This window comes from Cupressus sempervirens, chromosome 9 (genome assembly GCF_028749045.1).
Source record: "Cupressus sempervirens isolate cs-2001-9-10 chromosome 9, ASM2874904v1, whole genome shotgun sequence".
Lineage (NCBI taxonomy): Eukaryota > Viridiplantae > Streptophyta > Pinopsida > Cupressales > Cupressaceae > Cupressus > Cupressus sempervirens.
In genome coordinates, this window is record NC_143126.1 from 770221621 (window position 1) to 770246269 (window position 24649).

General features: G+C 32.2%; 1 protein-coding gene across 1 annotated transcript; it reads right to left on the reverse strand.

Moving 5' to 3' along the window:
* Window positions 1–7766: 7766 nt before the first annotated feature.
* Window positions 7767–24638, reverse strand: LOC149540966 (putative 12-oxophytodienoate reductase 11). Its single transcript, XM_089802759.1, has 4 exons — window positions 24530–24638; window positions 9657–9770; window positions 8364–8543; window positions 7767–8281 (listed from the first exon to the last, which is right to left on the reverse strand). Exons 1-4 carry the CDS (start codon window positions 24636–24638, stop codon window positions 7767–7769), a joined length of 918 nt encoding a protein of 305 aa, XP_089658885.1.
* Window positions 24639–24649: the final 11 nt, after the last annotated feature.

Genomic DNA, 24649 nt, shown 5'->3' on the forward strand with positions numbered 1-24649 from the left:
ATGCTATTAAATCAATGCTTATCGCCTCTTCAATTTCATATGCATTTTTCCAGATTTTTGTCAAATATTACCCCTACCAAAAATTGATGCAACCAATAGGAAATTAGAATTTTGCAAACATAAAATAATTATTAAATATTTCCACATCCAAACATTAGGTTATTAGTTTTGATTTTATTTGCACTATAGCATTACTATCCATACAAGGTAGGGACTAATAAAATGACATAATACAAAAAAATGTCTTGAATTGGACAACTGTATATATATATATATATATATTTTTGTGTAAGAGAAAAGTATAAAAATAGCTTTATTGCTATGTGAAATTGCTATATATATATATATATATTCTACAATAAAAGAAGATAGGAAAATACTATGAAAATGACCAGACACGGAAATAAATGTCAAAAGGTAAGGAGGAGGAGGCGAGGGAGAGGAAAAAGGAGAAGAGGAAGATGAAGGGATCTGAAAAAAGTTGGATAAAAGAGGATGCCATGAAGAGCTGGTGGGGCAGCTTCCCAATTTCCTAGCCAGTGTGAGGAAGGGGAAAAGAAAATGGAACTACATTTCCTGGACATTGCTATGAAAAGCGAATGAAGTGGACATGGAAGGCTAGAGAAATTGGACGAATTAATCCTCTCCGTTTCCTGGATGCTGCGAGGAAAGTAGAGTGCAACAGACAAGAAGGCCCATTAAATTTGCTACTTATAATTGCCCAACTGTTTAAAACCAATCACACAGACTGGGGTCTAGCAAATTTCTGAGGCGGAGGACAATTATAATCTACTCAAATTTTTGACATGGGCAGCAATGAGTACATATTGGATTTGGAAACTGAAATCGCCATATGGCAGAGCTCCAGGGCCTCAGATCACTCCATTAAATTTGATGTCGGATGTGGGCGTATTGAGATCATCCAGATGAAGGGGCTGGCGTAGTCAGTCGAAGCCCGGCGCATGCCCAATTGCAAAGATTACACTTCCAATATCGTTGATGTCAATCCACCCAGATCCCTTCTTCATTTCGAAGCCAAATTGGATCTTCTGCTTGTAGCGCTCCAGAGGTACATCAGGTCTATGGTCAAGGTAGAAGAATTGCTGGATAAATTGTATGCATGTTCCTGCTTCTTGTCCCGTGCAGAAAATGAGAAGCGGTGGTGGACTTTTGTAGATGCCGAGATCATGGCTGTGGCATGCGAAACAGCCAGAAAGGCGACTCAAGAGGCTGCGAAAGCGGCGACGGCTATTCTTGTTGAGCTCATGTAGCCGCTGCCGTTTTTACCTCAGGCGAGTAATATTATTAAAGAGGTCTGCTGGGCCACCAGTTTTTCTGGTACAAAGGACGCCTAGAATATTGGCGTCGCACAGGCGGCCATTAATGGCAGAAATGTGCTTCAGTGGTGTAAAGTTCGGGTCTTGGAGACGGAGAGCACGTTTCCCAGCTTCGAGCTCGAAGTTGCAGTAGAAGACTTGTTGCAGGGGAATGATGTGATTTCCAGAATTGGGCTTGTGAATAGCTCCGCGCTGAAGGTGAATGTGCGTTTGGGAGAGAAGGTAAGCGTGGTTTGCACACAGGAGGGAGTCGAACCCGAGACGTCTGTGGGGTTGTGTTCGCTGTTGCCGTAGCTCATTACAAATTACATCACGACTGCTGCTGAGAGCAAAGACGGTGTTGAGAATGTTGTGGAAGGAATTTTAGAGCGTGTGGTGGGTTATCTGGCCAAGATTGTGCGACGTTTGTGGGAGCCATCGCATTTTTTCGGAGGATTCGTCGAGCGGGACTTGCAGCAACATTTGCGAGGCTCGCAAAAATGTGTGCGGGGGTTCTTTACCAAAGTTGACATGGCCCACTGATCATAATCATGGTCTTGGGAGAGGAGAAGAAAATGTGAGGAAAAATTCCCTGAGCAATTCAGAGGCGACACGAGGAGGACTTGCGAGTTTGGTTCTCAGAGATTGATGTTGAAGTGGGTTTCGATTCGTGATAAGGTGAAAGCTGTTTTAGATGGGACAGGGTGAATGTGATGGAAAGCTATTTGTTAATATTCTTACATTTAGTTATGAACATTGATGTATCTTATACCTTAGTTTTATTCAGATATTGATATATTTTAATAATGATACTTTTGTTCTAGTGTCCATATTACTTATCTACTATATCACAATGTCAACCTTAAAAAAAAAGAGAGAGAAGAGACCAAAAAAGTAACTAGCTATATATACCTCTATATATATTATGCCGAGATTAATCGTTCTCGAGGCGCCTATTTTTTTTTAATCCCAAAGTTATTTTAATTGAAGTTGGGATTAATGAAAATAAAAATAGGCGCCTCGAGAACGATTAATCTCGGCGTAATATATATAGAGGTATATATAGCTAGTGGCAGTCGCGACGCAATAGGAAAAATATTTACTTTTTATTTTTTATTTTGATAAGGTTACTATAAAATTGTTAATTAATTTTTAATTAGAGTTGTATGAAGTTAGTATAAAATTATGCTTCAAAATATTTTTAAAAATTTAATATAAGGAGTTTAATATAGATTAAAAATATATTTTTTATTTTTGGGATATTGTAATGTAAAATGTTATAGTCATACATAGATATATGGTTAGGGACAAAGTTACCATTATAGTTAATGTTAACCTTAGGGATAGAATTAGGGTTAGGGTTAGCATTAGAGTTAGGGTTGGAGTTAGGGTTAGGGTTTGAGCTATGGTTAAGGTTAGGGATAGAGTTATGGTTATGGTTATTGTTAGAGTTATGGTTATGGTTTAGATTAGAGTTATGTTTATGGTTAAGGTTAGGGTTAATGTTATGGTCATGGTTAAGGTTAGGGTTAGAGTTATGGTTATGGTTATGATTAGGGTTGGTGTTAGGGTTATAGTAAGGCTAACGTTAGGGTTAGGGTTAAGGTTTGAGTCAAGGTTAAGGTTAGAGTTTAAAGGGTTAGGGTTTGAGTTAGGATCAAAATTAAGGTTAGGGTTAATGTTAGAGTCCAATTATGGTAGAGTCAAATCCAAAGTTAGAGTTATGCTCATGGTTAAGGCTAGGGTTAGACTTATGCTTACAGTTAGGGTTAGGGATAGGGTTAGAATCCAATTATGGTAGAGTTAGAATTAGGGTTAGAGTTAGGGGTAGAGTTATGCTTATGGTTAATGTTAGGTTTAGAGTAATGCTCATGGTTAAGGTTAGGGTTAGAGTCATCATTATGGTTATGGTTAGGGTTATAGTGGGGATAGGGTTAGGGTTAGGGTTTGAGTCAAATATATCTTTTAATTTAATATAAGGAATTTAATTTAGATAAATTTTTTTTTTTTTTGGGATATTGTAATGTAAAATGTTATAGTCATACGTAGATATATGGTTAGGGACAAAGTTAACATTACAGTTAATGTTAACCTTAGGGATAGAATTAGGGTTAGGGTTAGCATTAGGGTTAGGGTTGGAGTTAGGGTTAGGGTTTGAGCTATGGTTAAGGTCAAGGATAGAATTATGGTTATGGTTATCATTAGAGTTATGGTTAAGGTTCAGATTAGAGTTATGTTTATGGTTAAGGTTAGGGTTAGAGTTATGGTCATGGTTAAGGTTAGGGTTAGAGTTATGGTTATGGTTATGATTAGGGTTAGCGTTATAGTAAGACTAGGGTTAGGGTTAGGGTTAAGGTTTGAATCAAGGTTAAGGTTAGAGTTAGGGTTAGGGTTTGAGTTAGGATCAAAATTAAGGTTAGGGTTAGGGTTAGTGTCCAATTATGGTAGAGTCAGATCTAGAGTTAGAGTTATGCTCATGGTTAAGGCTAGGGTTATGCTCATGGTTAAGGCTAGAGTTAGAGGAAGGGTTATATTTAGAAGTTTTCTTATGGTCATAGTTATATTTAGGAGGGGAGTAAGGGTTGGGATTTTAGATTATATTTATTATTATATAAGGTGCCCTATATAATAATATGTATATTCCCACGCTCATGGATAAGGTTAGGGAAAGAAGTAGGACCATGGTTATTAGTGTTACATTTAGAATTTCATTTAGGAGGGCATTGTGTGCTATTTTTTCCCCCTATTCAACCCATCACTGATGTTTGATCTAAGAGACCTTAAATGGGATAGGTTCTTTGCAGAGGGTTAACATCGCTAAAGTCGGCGGCTAACATTTTGTGTTGGCTCGATTTCTTCATTGACCACGCTGGATCATTTTTTCTTGGTTGGGTTGATTCATGCTACGAGATTTGATAACTCTTATTTCTTCGCGAGCTATCTTCCCATCTTCCCAAAAGTGCAAGATGTTGCCATGCATTCCCATTCTAACGTTTCTCTATACGCTAGTGTCTTCAAAACACTCTAAAGCCTAGAATTGCACAAGATGTTGCCATGCATCTCCATTCTGATGCATTGTCATGCTACATTGTTTCTTCAATTCTCTGAAGCCCAAAATTGTATCATGCTACCACGCATTGCCTTTCCAACATTTCCTCACTCCACAATGCTTTCATGAGTCTTTGAGACCCAAAATTGTGCCACATGGAGGGGGTTCACACCTTTTGTGCTATCTGCTTCGTTTGTTGGGAGGAATCTCTTCACTACATCTTAGTCATCCATTAGAAATAAAGCCAATCTTGATCGACGAATGTGACTTAATCCTTCACTCGGAGGAGTTTCCTCGTTGCATTTCAGTCATCCTTTTTGAGGGGAGAATCTACATCGACGGTTGCGACTTAATCCTTCATTGGTGAGGATTCACGATGCATCTATGCCATCTATTTTGAGAGGAAGACTTTCATCGATGACCATCATTCATTTTTGGGGAAACCAAATTCCCCCTTGGGATCAACCTTGCATTTTTTGTGGGAGGTTAAGACATCATGTTATCTCTTTTCATAGTTTTTTGCCAGCAACATGAATGTCTTTCCTCTTCTTTCCATGAGTCTCCATTCTAGCGCCTCCTTACGCTGCATTGTTTCTGCAATGCTCTAAAGCCCAAAATTGCGTCATGCTACTACATGTCACCTTTTTGACATTTCCTCACTCTGTAGTGCTTTCGCAAGGCCCCAAGACCCAGAATTGTGCCATGTAGTGGGGGTCCCCACCTTTTGTGCTATGGTTACAATTTAGGTTTTAGGGTTATGGTTAGAATCAAGGTCAATTCTAGAGTTTATAGAATATTTAGAGTTAAGATTAGGGATTAAATATACATGAGGGTTAGCATTGGGTTGTATGATAATTAAAGTTAGGATTATAGTTAGATATATCATTTAGATTAGGTTTTAGTCAGGGTTTAATTAGACTTAAGATTAGGGTGAGGATCAAGGTGAAGTCTATATTAGGGTTCATATCATGGTAGGATTGAAACTAATGTTAGGGTTAACATTGAAATTATGATTAGGGGTAAGGTGAAGATTTATATTTGGTCATGATTGTGGTTTGTGCTAGGATTAGGGTCTAAGCTATTATTAATTTTATGATTGTACCTTTAGGGTTAGGGTTTTGTTTAAGTTTATGATTATGGTTACAACTATGGTTTATGGTTCAAGTTTAAAGTTGGGAATGTGATTAGGATCAGGGATTAGTAAATTTTTTAAGAGTTCGGTTATAGGTTTACACCATGGTTAGGACCTTGGGACTGGATTTAGAGTTTAATATCATGGTTATCCATATAGGTAGGTTTAGGATTTTGATCAATATTTTGGAGTTTGTTTTTACATTATGGTTAAGGGTTAGATTTTAGGGTTAGGACTATAACCAATATTAGTGTGTAGGTTTTTGGTTTAGATTATGGTTTGGACTGAGATTTTTGTTATTATTAGAGTTTAGAATATCAATACGGATATGTTTTAGTGCTATAATTATAGTTTAATGTTGGATTATAGTTATATTGTACATCATTGTTGGGGCTAGGGCTAAGGTAGGGGTTGTTGTTAGGGTTAACTAAGGATGACAATTAGGATGGTTTATGTTTTCAAGTAGAAAAAAAAACTCATATTGATTCAAAAACAAAGAAATTATACTCCGAAAATATTTTTCTATGTCATAATAGATTCATTTATTTTAATTATTGTATTAGTTAATTAGTTGTTTGATGTTTCAAAGTAAACATGGCTTATTTTATTTAAATTTAAATAATATTATTGTTTTGAATTGAATTTAGCTTAATTGTTAATGATCATATTTATATTTCTAATATTAACTCCAATTTGATCAAAGACCAAATATATTTTTGGTATTTTTGTAAACAAACTTGCTTAACACTTCCCTATTTCAAAGTTAATAAAATATCATTTCTATTGTCTTAGATTTGAGAGTAAGTATATTAAATAAGTAATAATAAATGAACATTATGATTAATATATTTCTAAAATAAAAATATATTACTTAAAAACTTGTTTACTTTAAATGAATAAAGTACTCATTTACTTGTAAATTTTAAAAATAGAAATTAATCTACATATATATAAAATATTTATTCTTTTTCCTATTTGCATACAAATTAATTAAAATCTAAACTTTAAACTACATAAATATTTTTAAAATATATATCCATCAATAAATAGTTTAGAATAAAGTAAAATCTAAAAATTAGACACATATAGAATCTTTTTTATTTCTATATATATGTTTTTCTAATTTATTTCTACAAACATGCAACTAATATTTCTATTATCCATTTTTTTCCATTTAAAAAAAATCTAGATGTAAATAGAATTTTTTTAGATGCATGCAATCTTTCTAATTTTTTCTACATACATATATTAACATTTCTATTTTATATTTTGTTTTTACATTATGGTTATTTCAATCAAAATATGTAGATGTAAATAGAATTCTTTTCAAAAAAAATTATTTAAATTTAAATAATATTATTGTTTTGAACTGAATTTAGCTTAATTGTTAATGATCATATTTATATTTCTAATATTAACTCCAATTTGATCAAAGACCAAATATATTTTTGGTATTTTTGTAAACGAACTTGCTTAACACTTCCCTATTTCAAAGTTAATAAAATATCATTTCTATTGTCTTAGATTTGAGAGTAAGTATATTAAATAAGTAATAATAAATGAACATTATGATTAATATATTTCTAAAATAAAAATATATTACTTAAAAACTTGTTTACTTTAAATGAATAAAGTACTCATTTACTTGTAAATTTTTAAAAAAAGAAATTAATCTACATATATATAAAATATTTATTCTTTTTCCTATTTGCATACAAATTAATTAAAATCTAAATTTTAAACTACATAAATATTTTTAAAATATATTTCCATCAATAAATAGTTTAGAATAAAGTAAAATCTAAAAATTAGACACATATAGAATCTTTTTAATTTCTAGATACATGTTTTTCTAATTTATTTCTACAAACATGCAACTGATATTTCTATTATCCATTTTTTTCCATTCTAAAAAAATCTAGATGTAAATAGAATTTTTTTAGATGCATGCAATCTTTTTAATTTTTTCTACATACATATATTAACATTTCTATTTTATATTTTGTTTTTACATTATGGTTATTTCAATCAAAATATCTAGATGTAAATAGAATTCTTTTCAAAATATCTAGATGTATATAGAATTCTTTTAATTTTTTACATACATAAAATCTTTCTAATTTTTTTCTACATACATAAAAGAATAATTTCTATTTTCTATTTTTTATTTTCTATTTAAAAAAAAAGCTATCATAAAGATTGATAAAAAAATTGATTGCATATGCATTCTTTATTTTGTGCACTAAATGCACAAAATAAACTGTATAGATTAAAACTTCCTGTGCTGGGCATGAGAATATACAATAGAAATATCAGTTACGAAGAATAGTCGGCCATAAGCAATCAAATCTGCCTTGCCACTAGAAATAGCTTCATTACCATCATCCCGATCATAACCCCCTGTAGCCAAAAATGTTCCCTTGAATGTTGTTCTTATGGGAATCAGGCTCTTTTCACTCGCTATTGTCGTCTGCGAATTATCAATCCTGGGCTCAAAGAAATGAGCGTACAATATCTTATATTTATTCAGAGCCTCCGCCATGTGAAGTCCCAGTGCCTCTGGATTTGAGTCATACGCTTTTGCATGATCCGAAAATGGAGAAAGCCGAATTCCCACATGCTCTGCTCCGATTTCCTCCACCACTGCTTCCACAACTTCAAGTACAAATCTGCAACGATTCTTCAATGTTTCACCATAGCCATCTGTTCGATCATTCACGCTGTCCTTCATGAACTGGTCCACAAGGTACCCATGCACCCCATGGATCTCAACACCATCAAACCCTATTCGTAAAAGGACTGATTATGTCAACAACAGGAACATTGTCTTCTTCAAACCAAGATAGATCAGAATAAAAAAACATACCTGCATCTATTGCATTCCTGGCAGCATTTCGAAAATCAACAACTATATTGGGAATTTCCTCTGTTTTCAGAGGCTGGGGAGGAGAGAAATCTGCCACATCCTTTTGGTTCGGAAGAGGGATCTTTCCAAAGATTGGTTTGCTTGTGGAGGAAATTGGAGATTGGCCATTAGGCTGATAATCTGCATTCCAATGCACCCATTAAATACACAATACACTGTTTGTTGTGGAGGAGAGCCAACCAAACTGAAACTAATTAAAATTGAAATCTAAATCAAAGTAGAATATTATAACTAATTTTGAATTTCAATTTACATCTACATCTAAATCTAAATGAAAATGTAAATAAAAAATAGAAATCTCACCTGCAAAAATGTTATTCCAAAACTTCAATTTACTCCTATTCAAAAACTCCAATCTAATCCTCCAATAATCTCCACCTCTTCCTTCCTGCAAAAACATAAAATGAAAATGAAAAGAGGAGCCTTGGTTTTATAACTTCTGAGAGGCTCCTCATATCCCCCAACAGATGTCTCTTCACATTAATCTATAAAAAACATTGAAAAATATGAAAAAACAATAATCTACACAAATCATATCTAAATATATAACATGCAACTATATATAAATTATGCATGAAACATGCAAATGTAAATTTGAATACAACGATGTAAAAGCTAAGAAATCTAATTTTAAAAATAACTTACAACTAAATGTAAATAGTGTAACTACAATTCTTAATGCGGATAATAATCAAAATGCAAAATAAAACTTAATATAAACAAAAAATAAATAAAAATCTTACTTAGCTTTTTGATCTACTTGGTGATCTTCAAATGTAGAATGCTTTTCCAAATGATTTATCTCCCTCTTTTCTTCTCTCAACAAAAACAATGAAGCTTTACTGAAAACTTGTCTTCTGCAAATGTATTCTTTTACAAATGACGAGAAAAATGAGAGGAGATGAGTGTTTTATAATGAGACAGAGAACTCTTCATCTCCCACGGAAAAAACTCTTCATCTCCCATTAAGAAACTCTTCAATTTCCACTAAAAAAACCTTTCAATTTCCACTACTCCACTCAAATTTGAAATTCAAATTAACATTAAAAAATTAATTTTTTTAAAAATACACATATGAAATGTGTACACGTCACTACACATCGTCGTTGATAATAATTTTTTAAATTAAAAAATGTTTTAATAATTAGATTCGCATGCGTTTCATTTCAAAAAAAAAAAATTTTAAAATTTAAATGAGGTGACGGGCCACCACCCCCGCCACCCCATACTTACACAGCGTGCGACAGTAACTGCCGCTGCTGTCAGCGGCAGTTATTATCGGCACTGACATGTGTGTCAGTGCCGACAGTAACTGTCGCTGACAGCAGCGGCTGTTACTGCCGCACGCTGCGACCACGTTTACATAACGTTTTTTTTTAAAAAAATTTTCAAATTTTTTAAAATTTTTTTTAAAAACTTTTTAAAAAATTTTTAATTTTTTTTAAAAAAAAATTTCACTTTAAAAAAAATTAATTTTGTATTTTTATTTCATATTTTAAAAAAGAATATATGTAATTTATTAAAATTTATAGGAGCCTATTATTTCGGACCCTATTATTTCGGGTTTCATTTGGCATCTTCTTTGCCAGTTATTATTTCGTAAATATTTTTTATTGTCTTTTATGTTGGCCATCTATTATTTCGGCCTCCATTTGGCTCCCTATTATTTCGGCCAGCTATTATTTGGGGAATTCTTTTTTAATATTTAATTTGGAAGTTTGTAACTGCTCCTAATTCTTTTTTATTGACAGGAATCTTGGCATATTCCCGTGCTAGGCATTTGTGCTGCCATTGTATAGAACGCCTCTCGGCGTAATTAATGAAAATTTTAAGATGATTTGAATATATATCGTGTTCATAAGCTCTATCAGATCTTTGAAACTCGTGACATAATAATTCATACAAATGACAAAATGACAACAAAACACCTACATAAAAAGAAAGAAGAGACTAAAAAATAATTAATGAAAATTTAAAGATCGCTTGAACGTATATCAAATTCAAAACCTCTATAGATCTTTGAAACTCATGACATAATAATTCATACAAATGATAGAATGACAACATTACACCTACATTAGATATATTTATTGATAAAAACTAAGAATAACAATTTCTTATATTGATATTTTAATAATATTTTTTAACACCATATTCTAAACTAGCAACACATTTTGACATACAAATAGAAGATACTTAATATTCAGTCACAAAAGAATAATAATTTAAAAAATTTGATAAAATGTTTGACTAAATACCATATTATGTTTAGATCGAACATCTTTCAAAATCACATGATGTTTTCTTTCAATATTAATGATCCAATAACGAGACACATATATTTCAACTACTTATTCACATTATTGATGTTCTTGTTGTTTGTATTCCGGCATGACATTTCTTTCATGAGCTTAGATCCACAAGCCTTGAGAGTCTGGATAAATTTTCTAGCCAGCTTTCTCTTTTTTCTCTTCTCTACATTTATACATTTTTGCACACACATCTTCCAAGGCAGTTGCAGCAACAACATTGATAGCATTTCTCTATTGTTAAAGTACTGCACTTAGGGTATTGAAAAGATATTTGTTTGAGGTATTTTGTCAAACACTATGCTTCAACATTTTTACATAACCTATGATAATGACAATCTGTCAAAAAGTTTGTGTGATTTTCTACATATTTTTGCATGCACGTCTCCTAGTGTCCATACTAATAATATTGGTCCCTACCTTTGTTCTAGTCTTATGATATCAAATTGTCCATACTAATAATCATGAAGAGCACATCTCTTGTTGTGTTGTTTCTATTTGGTTTCAACATAGAATTTGTGAGTGACTTTTAAATTTTTTAATGATTGTTGTTTATATTTAATATATATTAAAATTAGAGTTATTAAATTTTATGTTTATGAATTCTATAATAAATTGGTAATCATTATGATTCTGATTTAGTATTCTTTTACAGTAGTATAAATCAATCAAAAGAAACAACTAACATATAGGTAATCAATGTAACTATTACCCTTTCACAATGCTAGACAATAATCAAAAGAAATAAGAAAACACAAACTTTATTGGAGAATAATTATATTGGAAGTATCTTAATCATTTATGTCTATAAAGTCCATCTAGTCATCATTGTTCTAGGTGACAATGTAATTGCCTTAGGAAAAACACTATTCTTCTAAACATTGATAGTCATGTTCCATGAAACATTATCTTATTATTTCATGGTGTTCAAAACTTTGAAGGTTTCCACCAATTCTTTGTGCTTGAGTTGTAAGTAAAAATATTTATATATTGGTGTCTGTATTGTTCAATGATGATGGGTCAAATTTTAAAAATATCTTTTAGTGGGAGTTAAGGAAAGTTTGGAATGGTGCCATATTCAAATCTAACACTATGGATGAGGCTATCCTCTCTACAAACTGTACAAATGACCAATTTTCAAAAAATAGAAAACATCATAGATTTTTTCAAAAATTTCAGCATCTAATCTTCATGATCTGCATAGTTTGTAGTCGAAAACAACAAAAAATTGGAAAAAAAATCACTATATTTTCGTGAATCTGAAGAAAAAAATGAAGACTTTATTTTTTCTTTAGTACATTTTGTCTGGAGATTAGCCTGTCCCATTTTGAAATGAGTTGTATCAAATTTGTATTGGGTTGGACTATTCTAACCTCAGAAAAAAAATTGAAGCTAAAAGTGGTGGCATAAATAGTGAAAGTGATCAACGGAGTCTTCTTTCGATCATCAAGACACCTCCAACATGTAAGAACCCAATTGAATCTTTCGACAACTTTCCTAATAAAAATCCCACAAAAGAAAAATGTACACTTTGTTTGCCTTGACATGGAAAATGTAGCATTGATGGACATCATTCGCTAAGTACACATGAATCCTTTTGACCTTTATTGTCGAACAAGCTTGGGGAGTCAGCCATGAAGCTACAATGATGGGTGAACGTCATGGACCTTGCCACTTACATAAGTAGCTTAATTTTGACAGTTTCAAATAATTACCATGAAATTTCACAGACGCCAACAAGAGAGCAGAGGTAGGTAATTCGAAGGAGGATGCAACATCACACTTTTATATGTTAATGTTACTAGTATATTTAAATAAAGATTATGTATATTGAGTATACATAATAAACATTACTAGTATATTTAATTAAATATATGTACACTGACTATACATAATAAGAAGAGAAAGAAAATTAAAACTCCTTACAACCCTAACACAGAAAGTAATTTAGCATGCTTCATGCCATTCAATGGATCTAACAAGAGTTCTAGTGGAGCTGGAGTCCCTACCTTTTGTGTAAAAAGGAGGACAAATTTGTCTAATAGTAAAAGTGTAGTGAATGTTATTTCTTTCAAAGTTTTAACATTTGACCTATATTTTTTTGTTTCAAATATTTTAATTAATATTTTTTTTGTCTTGAAATTTTTATGTCTTAGTTACATAGGTTTTTACTCAAACCTTCTATTCATTGAGGTAAAATTAGTGACAACAAAGTTTTAGATCTTTATTTAACGTCTGTCATTAAGTTTTTGAATCTTTGTTAAATGGGTGACATATAGATTTCAAATATTTTTTAGATGTATGAGATCAAGATTTTGGATCTATTTTCAATGTCAATTTATATTGATATAAGAATCAATTAAGAAAAATGTAAAAATCTATAAACATAATTATAGTATTAAAATTAAAAAATTTACATGAGATACAAGTAGAATTTATCAATTTAATCATTCTCCATTATCTAGCCATAGTGTACATGGTCATGTAGATATAAATTCAATATCATAACATATATTTTCATAAATAACTATGGTAAAGATATTTTAATCTATATGATATTTAGATTATATTATATATCTAACATGTATATTTCAAAATGAAAGAATTAATTCCTATAAAAGATAAGTTAATATTTTACGGCAAAATGCATCTATATGTTAATTAACATTCTATGATTGTAGAATTTATATAATTTCAAATAAATTTAAATTTTATTAATTTTATAAATTTGGGCATACATAATAGTACTTATAGTTTGTGGTTCAACTTAATTAGTCTTAAGTAAGCACAATCAATTTCAGGTGAGTTGAAATTTCAATCCTTATAAAAGAGAAAATATAGTTCTAAAGCGAATTTTTATTTTTTATTGTTATAGATATATATGTTATCTATAAAATAGTTTGAGATAAAAGGAAAATAAGTTTATTTTCATATGGTTTTGTGGTGGAAACTAGACCCCTAATTTTCAGCATTTTTTAGCACCTAAAAAATTATCTATAAAAATTAGGAAAATATAATAGCCCATGAGACCCTACATTCCATCAAAGAACATTATATTGCAGCCTTTGTTGCCAAATTAGATATGATGAAGGCTTATGATAAACTGAATTGGTCTTTTCTTGTTCTAGTCCTTCATCAATTTAGCTTTTCTTCTAGATGGTACAAATGGATTGAAGCTTGCATTTTAGGTGCACATTTTTCCCTTCTCATTAATGATGCACCAGTAGGTTTCTTTGCCTCTTCCCAAGGAGTTCATCAAGGTGATCCTTTTTCTCCATGCTTGTTTATCATTATGGCAGAGGCCTTTAGCAGACTTATTAACTCTTTTAATCAAAAAGAGTTGCGGAAAGGTATCAATATTGTAGGTAAAATCTTTGTCCCTAACCCATTCTCTTTTTGCTGATGATACTTTACTCTATGGATCATCTGCATATCAAGATGCATAAAGTATGAAGAAAGCCATTGACCTATATACACAATTTTTAGGTTATTGTATCAATGCAACTAAATCTAAATTTTATGTTTTTAATAAATCCCAATTGGTTACTCAAAGAATAATCCATCTTCTTATTTTTCCCTGTGATCATTTACCTTCTATTTATCTTGGTGTTCCCTTTTTATGGGATTAAACAAACCCTCTTATTCAAAATCTGTGATTGATCATATCAATAGTAGAATTAGTGCTTGGAAGGTTCACTAGTTATCCCTCTTGGGTATAATTTTTCTTATCAAAACTGTTCTTTCCACCATTCCTAATTATTACTTCTCCATTCTACAAGACCCCAAAGGTATCATCTCTTAAATTAAAACTTTAGTCCGCACCTTTCTTTGGTCAGATAATATAAATGGTAAGAAGAAAGTACCGCTAATTTCTATTCATGCCACATGTGCCAACCTCTTATAGAACAGGAGGAGTTGGACTTCCCAACATTACCAATACGAATAGGGCTTTTGATGCTAAACTTGTTTGGTAAATGTATGAAAAATCCTCTGCCAAATGGTGTTCCCTTTTAGAAAAGAAATATTTAGATAACTTGAAACCTTCTAGAGTTCTTACTGTGCTAGACCCACCAAAGGGGCCTGTCATTTTGGATTTCATGATGGCTTCTCGAGAAGTTATTACTTCATTCATATCATGGTAAGTGAACAACAGGGATAGTGTCAATTTTTAGTTCGATTCATGGAATGGGTTCCCCCCCTTGCCACTATTGATTCTTTAAATAATTTCTCAAATGTAGTGATTCAAGCTTGGGGGATATCTTTTTCTACTTATGTCTTAGTTATTCATAGATTCACAGGGCTAGTCATTTGGCAAGACCCCTCAATTCTTCTTATATCCCACAATCAAGCTACCTCTTTCAAACAAGTGCTAGCTGAAAGGAATGCTTTTATGTCTAATCAACCAGATTGCCTCTTTTGGGTTCTAGCTAAAGATGGTAAATATGTTATTAAACTAGGATACTTAGCTCTCTAACAAAACCAGTTTAATCAAACCACATATCATTCTTTTGAATTTTGCTAGAATAGCTCAATTCTACCAAAAGCAGGATGCTTTGCATGGCTTGCACTAAAGAACCAAATTTTAACTAGTGATCATCTTCATAGTTTGAGCATTTCTAATCCCTTTAACTATGTTCTCTATCTACAAGTTATAGAAATAACAAATCACCTCCTCTTAAACTGCCCTTTTTCCCAAGATTGTTGGCATTTTGTCCTTAATAAGCTTAATTTCTATATGTCATTACCTAAATCTCTATGGGACTTATTCCAAGCATGGCCAATCTTATACTCTAAATCAATTTTTTTATGTCTTTGGAAGTACATCCCTACATCTGTAGTATGGGAAATTTGGTGGAAAAGAAACAAGAGAATTTTTAGACAGACCTCATCTCCAAACCCTCAATTCTTGGAAGGATTAGAGAGATTAATTGTTGAGCTTGTTAATGCTTCAGTAAGTAAATATAAGGATAAACATGTTTTTTTCCTTGGGATGGATATGTTATTCATCAGTGGAAGATTTTACTTGTTCCTCATCTTCCTACTCCATTGTGTCCATTTGAGATTCCTCTTATCCCAGCACAAACCAAGTGGATTCCTCCAAGTGAGGGCTATGTTAAACTCAATCTTTATGGGGCCTCTAGAGGAAATCTAGGCAAATTTGGCTATGGCATAGTCATTAGAAATTTTTAAGGTCATGTGATTGCAGCAAAATCATCTTCTCTCCCTCATTGTACTAATAACAAAGCTGAAGCCTTGGCCTTGCTTTTTGGTTTAGAACTTGTAAAATCACTTTCTATATCTAAGTTTCATGTTGAAGGGGATTCATCCATTATTATTAATGCATGTATTAAATTTCATGTATATAATGTCCACTTTCAAATTTATTAATAATAGGTGAAGTTGTGAAGCTTTTGGCACTATTTCTGACATACCCGATTTGGGGTTTATTGAGAAATTGGTGGATCTTTGAAATATTGGTTGTTTGATTTTGAAGATCTGATTTGAGGCTTGAAATATCATATAAAATCAGTAAAGGGACATTGCAGTGGTATCAGAGCTATGATCTTGCCAGCCTGAGGGTTTGTAGAAGTTTGCATGTCAGTTTTGACAACTACCCAAATCTTGCATGTCAAAATTTATGGTTGCATGCTACTTCTAATCATTTGCATGTTAGTTCTTGGTGAATTTGGTGGTTGCATGTTGCTTCTAATGAGTTGCATGTCAAAATCTATGGTTGCATGCTACTTCTAATCATTTGCATGTTAGTTCTTGGTGAATTTGGTGGTTGCATGTTGCTTCTAATTAGCTGCATGTCAAAATCTCTGGTTGCATGCTACTTCTAATCAATTGCATGTTAGTTCTTGGTGTTTGAAGAAGTTATAACCTATTTGGGTTACACTCTACTTTATCTAGAATGGACAGGTATAGTACAGAGTCTCAAAGGACACGATCTTGGACAATTCATATCCAGAGTCAGAATAGTAGAAAGGATGGTTATTTAGACATTCGAGATAAACTTAGGAAAATAAGCCATGACATGTCTGAACAGTTGGTTGAGCACCACCGTATAATGAATGACATGTTGTCCGACCTAGCTAAGGTGGATAAGTTGATTGGATTTCTATTTGGCAGATTTTCTCATAGGGAAAATGACACAATTACCAAGAACTTACATGAGGAGTTTGAGAAAGTAGCTTATAGCCAGGTTGAGGTCTCAAATTCTACTCCACCACAGGAGGTAGTGAGAAAGGATATTACACAAATTGATAGTAATGGTCAACTTGATACTCAAATTGAGACAATTGTATACAGGTCGTCAAAGGGTGATGTCACAGGTATTCAGGATGGTATAGTTACAACAGGTAGTGACTACAACGTAGTGGGTTCAGATGATGATTATGAGGATGTTGTTGTGCATGATGGTGAGATACCTAGTAGAGATGAGCAGACATTGAGCATTCATGACTTTTCTAAGAAAGAGTACCAGGCACAGTTAGATGCTTCGACACATGAGGTTGAGGCTGGTAGTACTTTACATGATTTGTCTAGCCGGTTGAAAGTGAACAAAGACAGTACAGTGACTTCATTATCTCATCATGATAGGTATGTGGAGTTAGTTGGTATTGGTCATATTACTCAGGTGAGGAGTTTTCTTGAGTTACCAGCTGATTCTAGTTTACAGATATGGACTCAAGATTGTTATATTGGCATTTGGGATTCAATTGATTGGAGATCTTTAGCACTTTTTGGTAGCAGTTTTTGTTTGGGTGCTATCATTGATTCGATTAGCAGATTGCACGGTGTTTTCTTTTCTTGTGCCAGCAGCTTGTCTGATACTGGTATTAGTTTTTATACTCCAGTGTTGGGCTTTGTTCATATATCCAGTCGATCATACTTGCTGGAATGTGTTATGATCTTTCATATTTGGCAGTCTGTACAGATGAGTCCCAAGATCATATTGGCATTGATGACATCCAAGAGGATGCAGTGGGTAGTTTTGAAGACTTAGTTTCCTCGGAAGTTTCTTTTGGTACAGCGGAGTTAGACATCAGTGCTATAGTTTTTGATACTCCATATGTTGATATGAGCTTTGGAGTTGATTCACAGGATATGGATGGTAATACTCTAGAGACTAGTAACTTTGAGGATACTCCTTTAGACAGTACATCAAAGGAGGTTTGTAGGAGATAGTCTAGCCAGTGCCATCATGTGTCTAATCAGTTGAGAGTTATTGAGTGAGATATTGCTATCGCTTGCCAGCATTTTGATGCTGCTCATCAGTTGTTAGCAGTTTATGGATGGGGTTCTCCTACTAGTGATGAGCAGGGAGGCAGTTATCTTTCCTTGACAGAGTTCCACTCTTTATGGGAGGCTATCCAGATTCTGAGATAGGATTATATGCAGTTGATAGCCGATAGAGATTATCTTATGGAGTGGGGCAGTACAGCATACGATGCATTGTTGGCCAAGGAAGATGAGGTGAGTGAGCTTACTCAGCAGCTTGAGGTGACTTCTGAGATTCTTGAGAGTACACAGTTGGCTTTCAAGGAGTCACAGTTTCATTTGGTTAAGGTGACCATGGAGTTAGAGAAACTACAATCTTTACGAGATTTTATACAGTCAGAAGCTATGGTGTCTGGTGATCTGAGGATGTCCATGGTCGAGATTGTCAAAGACAGTGGAGATGGGGATGCATCCATCCTTGATACTAACATTGGCATATTGGGTTTGTCCCCACTAGAGTCGAGTTCAGTTGAGTTGGGTGCTGCAATAGATTGTTGTGGTATGCCTGACATGGTGGTGACCTCTAGTACTAATGGCACGAAGACTAGAGATGATGTATCAAAGACCATGTGTGATGTTGGTGAGCCGATAGGTTGCATGGTTCTGGCTAGTAATACTACTCCCTTGGTGATGTCTTCAGAGCTAGTAGTCAGTTCCAACTTGGTTAGTGATCAATTGTAGTTAGTTACATCTAGATTGCAGTCTGAGCCACTAAATGAGATTGGCGCATTCTATCGACATTACATTGTGAGGTATGCTCATCAATTCACCTTTGATGACCATGTTGAGGAGATGATGATACAGAGACGTACTTTGGTTCCTAGTGCATATCATCAATTATGGGATAGTTTGATGCCTCGGGATGAGAGTTATGATGGACATGACATGGTGATAGGTCCTGGAGTTGACAGCTTGATAATACATGACTTAGAGCAGGAGTTTTGAAGTGATGCTTCAGAGGGTGTTGTTATTGATTCTACTCCTTTGGCTATGACATCTTCTGACTTAGCTGGTGATCAGTCACAGTGGGTTGTATCACTTGTTCATGGTGAGTTGTTGACTGAGGTTGGTTTTTTTTATCAACATTATATTGTAGGGTATGTACATTAGTTACCATTTGATCCTTGTGCTGAGGAGTTGATGGCACACAAACTTGGTTTGGGTTCCATTTCTTGCTGTTTATCTTGTGATGGCTTTTCACCATTAGGGGTGCATGGGAGTTATGGTTATGAGATAGTGGTCGGTGATCTGCAGAGTTGTGTTGACTGCAGGAGTTATACAGTGTGTGGATTCTCCATAATCGGTACAGTTTCATTCGGGAGCATTCACCATTGTTGCAGAGTTGGATTGTACATTCCGTATGGGCCAGTGGGATGCATTGATGGTATTTACTATATTGAAAATTTGATTTGTTCACTTTACTTGAGTTTTGATGTTCTAAGAGTTTGTGTCTCGTGGGTTTTTGACTGTGGAAGTTGTGACTTTGGAGTTTGGTTGAGCAGTAATTGTCAGTTTGATTATGGATTCCTCTTGGTTATATTGCAGAGGATATTGTAGGAGCCTGTGTTAATTGACAATAGTATAGTTCATGACTACATTTGGGATCCTGGTGGATTGATTGGTCTATTTTTCAGCCATTTCTTGAGGAAAAGAAATATTTGGAAGGGGAGGACTTGTCATGTCCCCTTTTCAAATAATTAAAAATAATAATCTTTGCTAAGGCAGGCAGGCCCAAAAAGGTGAAGTTTCGGAAAATGGGGATAAACTTTGGAAAATAATGGGCTAATAAATGAAAATTATTATTAAAATATGTTTTATTAACTCCTCTTGGACGTGAGTTAGGGTTATGCCCTCTTTTAAGGGGTTTGGAGGCATTTTTGGACTCATTCCAGAACTTGATTTTTACGCATTGCTTTGTTGTTCTTTAGAGGCTACCAAACCTGTGAAGAAGGAGACCCAAGAACGGGAGTTTGCAAATTTTTAGGAAGGCTAAGGATGGGAGTTTGAAGCCATTCCATGTGCATGCTCATGCAGAGTTTTCCTTTGTGCTAAATAGTGCAGATTTGTGAGTTTTTGGGTGTATTTTTTGTAAGAGTTTGGTGTTTCCAGTTGAGTATTTCATATCAGTTTGGGTTGCTGCTGTATATAAAATGTTTAAATGTTAAAATAGAGCTGAAAATATGTATTTGGATATGATTATACTTCTTTGATAGATTGTTAAGTTTTTGTGGTCATTCCAAGCTATTTTGTGCTATTTTCGGGAGTCGGATGAGCATTGTTTTTGTCCTCCATTTGGGAGCTATTGTGTGCATGTTATATAGATCTAGAAATGTCATTTTATAGGCTGTTATGCTGCTCAAATTTTTGTAAAAATTTCCACTTTCAGATTTATTAATAATAGGTGAAGCTGTGAAGTTTTTTACACTATTTCTGACATACCTGATTTGGGGTTTATTGAGAAATTGGTGGATCTTTGAAATATTGGTTGTTTGATTTTGAAGATATGATTTGAGGCTTGAAATATCATATAAAATCAGTAAAGGGACATTGCATCATCCATGCCTATAGAGAAGGCAATCTTTTAGTTGATTGTCTAGCTAATTTGGGTACTAACGGGGTTTACATTAACTCTTTACTTTCCCTACTTAACTTCCTTAATCTCCCCAACTTGGTTAATATTGTGACAAAAGAATATGTTTAGAATAAGGTTGAGTCATTCTCATATTTTATTTAATAGTAAATCATGACTTCTCTATGATTTTGCATGTTTTTTCTTTTATAGATCTCACTTGTTCTTTTGAGATATTGTATGCAGGTCAGGGTCTTGGATTGCACTTGCATCAAATGGCTTTCTAATATCATGGTCTCAATTGGAGTTTTGGATGTAGATCAGTGATGATAATCTTTATGATAGTTTTTGGCTGGGCTCTTGGTTTTGTCTCTGGCACCAAACAATGAATTGTATTCATATGAGTTTTGGACTCTTTGTAATCACTATATTCTTGATTTGGGAATATCTAGGACAAGATTAATTTGTGTTGATAGATACTCTCTCTTGATGCAGTATTTCTTCTTCTCTATCTTTTTTGTATCAGGCAATGACCAAAGTTGTTCTTTTCTGGTTCTTTTCTCTGGGAGCTATTTTGAACCATTTAGTATTAATATAAATATAATGTTTTGCCCTACACACACACACACACACACACACACACACACACACACACACACACACATACATATATTATTTATTTATTTTATTTTAATTTGTTTCCATCTTCCTTATGCTTCAGTCTGGAACAATGAATGAGCCTTCGAATTTCAGTTGTAATTGACAAAAAATGCTTCTCCAAACAAGCACGTGATTTTATAGGTGATAAATAAACTACATTCTAGAATTTACCTTATGGATTTCAAGTATTTAATTGCATTGAAGATAGCTAGAAATTTATTGAATTTTAAGTTTTAGTAATTCTTTTTTCTCCTTACATTTATGACTCGCAACCAATTGAAACATTGATAATTATCATTTTTTGAGATTTGTAAATACATGAAATTTATCAAACTTTATAATAATTTAATGAATTCAAAAATTATTTAAAGTTAATTGGTCTAAATTTTAGAAATAATTGCAGCTAACAACAAATGTTTGCTATAAAGGAACTAATAAAACTAGGAGTTGCATGTTTTGGACATGCAACAAAAGGTTGATAGAGATTTTTTTTTATCAGTAATTAGCCAAAGCCTAGATTAATGTTGCATGTTTTGTACATGCAACAAAAAGTTGATAGAGATTTTTTTTTTTATAGGTAATTGGTCGAAGCCTAGATTAATTATTGTTATTTTTTGTAATTAATTATTTTTATGTGTTAAGAGAATTCGAACCTAAGACCTCCCACATGAGAGGCTCACAAGTTACCATTGTGTTGTAGGCTCTTGCCTATGATAGAGATTTTATTTATATCTATAAAATTTATATGACACATTAATGACAAAATTTTGATGAGAAAAGTACCAATGATTTCATTTTTTTTTCATTAATAGGTGTTAAATATTTAAGAAATATATATTTTATCTAATTTGAAAATCAAATTATTCTTCCTAACTATAAAATGTAGTAATTTTTTTTTTAATTTAATAAAAATGTATATTCGTAACATTTTTTACATTCTTGTAATTTAAAAATTATATCACTAACTAAATTCTACTTAATGTATGGAAACTAAAATAATCAATATAGCAATTCTTATTCATGTTCCAAATAAATATGGTCATGTTGACTGCTCCCAAAATATCTACATCTTTGACTCTTATACATGGTTTGCTCTCAATATTGTCCAAAATAGAACAAAAATAAGAATCATCAATAAAATAAAAATATATATTCTATCATTGGTACCCACAAATAACTTGTTTGTCCAATTCTAGATCTTGCTGGAGAAACAAAACTCATAGAAAAGTATAGACAAAATATAACAAAGTCATTGAAAATAATTTTTTTTATCAACCATAATTACAATATGTGTGAATTGCAATGAATAAATAAAGGAAGAAGAAAAAAATTGAATGTAAATTTTGAAGAGGTGGAGAAAACAATTAATAGTTCACATTTAACATAAATTTATCCATAAGTAATGGGAAAAAACCATTGTTGCTAATCGGGAATTAACATATAATTGTTCCAAATTTGGGAAAGGAAATTTCATTACTTTCTAATTGTTCATTATTTTTTACATCATTAAAACATAAAAGTTTTGTTTTGCTCCTCTGAAAATTGTAAAATGGAGAGGTCTTAAATAACTAGAATGTTCCAAATTTGGGAAAGGAAATTTAACAACTTTCTAATTGTTAATTATTTTTTACATCATTAAAAAATAAAAGGTCTTTTTTTGTTCATCTAGAAATTGTAAAATGGAGAGGTCTTACTGCTTAAATATTTAGGAAAAAAAGATACTTTAAAGTTTTAACTATTATTAACTTTTATAAATATTGACTAAGGAATCTAGACTTTTCAAAAGATTCATTTAGAATTGTTCATGTTAAAATTCTTCTCATATTATGGACAAATGTCTTCAAAATAAATTAAGAAATAAAAGATTGCCTGCATGGATCATGTCCATTCCAACTGTAGATGAAAAATGTGATGCGTCTATCATACTCTACAACATTCAGATTTCTTCGAAGTCCCCTATACTGCATCATTTATAATTTCCTTACTATTAAAATATTACAATTATTAAGATGATAAGGATTGAAACATTGGACTTGTTTAAATAAATGATATAAATAGTAACAAACTATTTCTTCTCTAAACATCTAAGTTCTTGGACCTATTTAATCTTGTGTATTTATAAATGAATTGTAAGTTATACTTAGATTTAATTGTGAGATTTTAAACATATAAACAAATTTATAAATAGTATCATTTTCAATTGAAGACCTGTGAAGATCTAAAAATTTCTTAACAATGATCTATAAATAATTTTATAGGAAAATTTGATTAAAATATTTTTAATTGACACAAGTTATTAAATTAATGGTTTATCGTCAAAATAATTTTATTAAAAAAAAATTAATCATACACAAATTTTAAAATTGAATGAAACAATTATTTTTAACAATATATCATATAAAAGAACTATATGTTTATTAAAATATATTATAAACACTGAAAATTAAAGAACAATGTTTAGTTAAAAGATTTTTTAAGGATTTTGATTTTTTAATTTAAATTCCACAGATTACCTCAATGCCACGCCACAAGCTAGTAAAATTCTAATTTTGAAGTCTAGTGCATAATGGTGACATTTTTTTATGTTCAGTAGCCAAAATGAGGAACCTTTTGTTGTTGAGATGAGGCATTAAATTTTGGTCATTCTAAATATGTATTTAGTAAATATCATATTAAAGGTAGCTTACAGTAATCCCATACATATACGAAGCGTATGTAAGTTTATTATATATATTTGTATTGTGTAAGTTTATTATATATATATATATATATATATATATATATATATATATATATATATATATATATATATATATATATATATATATATATATATATATATATATATATATATAATGTTTCAAACAAAAATTGAATATCTACTGAGATAAAATATTTACAATTTCTCATTTTTTTGTTCATTTCTTAATTGCTCTCCCTCTCTTAAAATATTATCAAATGAGAGGGCCAGATAAATTTACCCCAAAATCATTGCTCCACTACTTCAAATCTAATCTTAGCTCTAAAAATAAAATATAAATCAGAAACCAATTTCTTTTTCCTCTATATTTGGAGAGCTCGATAAATAGAGAGATGAATTGGGCACTCTAAAAAGGAACTGTGATTTCCAAAAAAACATAAGAAAAAATAATACCCATGCCTCTGGCTTTTCCTTCAAATCTTTTTCACATAGATATCAAAATATGTCAAGGGAAAACAACAAATTAGCATGGCTAAAATTATCACAACTTTCCTGAAAAAAAAAGTACAAAACAAATAATTACTTTGATTTGCATTAAACCAAGCCTCCTTGAGCCCTTCTCTGGTTGGATGTTTCATGCTTATTGCTTTCAACACCAACACTCCAAGGCTATACGCATTGCATTTCTCCATTGTGCATAAAT

What these genes read in the sequence shown, in the direction of transcription:
- LOC149540966 (XM_089802759.1), bottom strand. Translation starts at nt 24,638, where the DNA reads ATGGAGAAATGCAATGCGTATAGCCTTGGAGTGTTGGTGTTGAAAGCA. An exon ending in TTGGTTTAATGCAAATCAAA is followed by an intron (nt 9,771 to 24,529) that starts GTAATTATTTGT and finishes ACGTGGTCGCAG; the next exon opens with CGTGCGGCAGTAACAGCCGC. An exon ending in CAGGAATGCAATAGATGCAG is followed by an intron (nt 8,282 to 8,363) that starts GTATGTTTTTTT and finishes TTTTACGAATAG; the next exon opens with GGTTTGATGGTGTTGAGATC.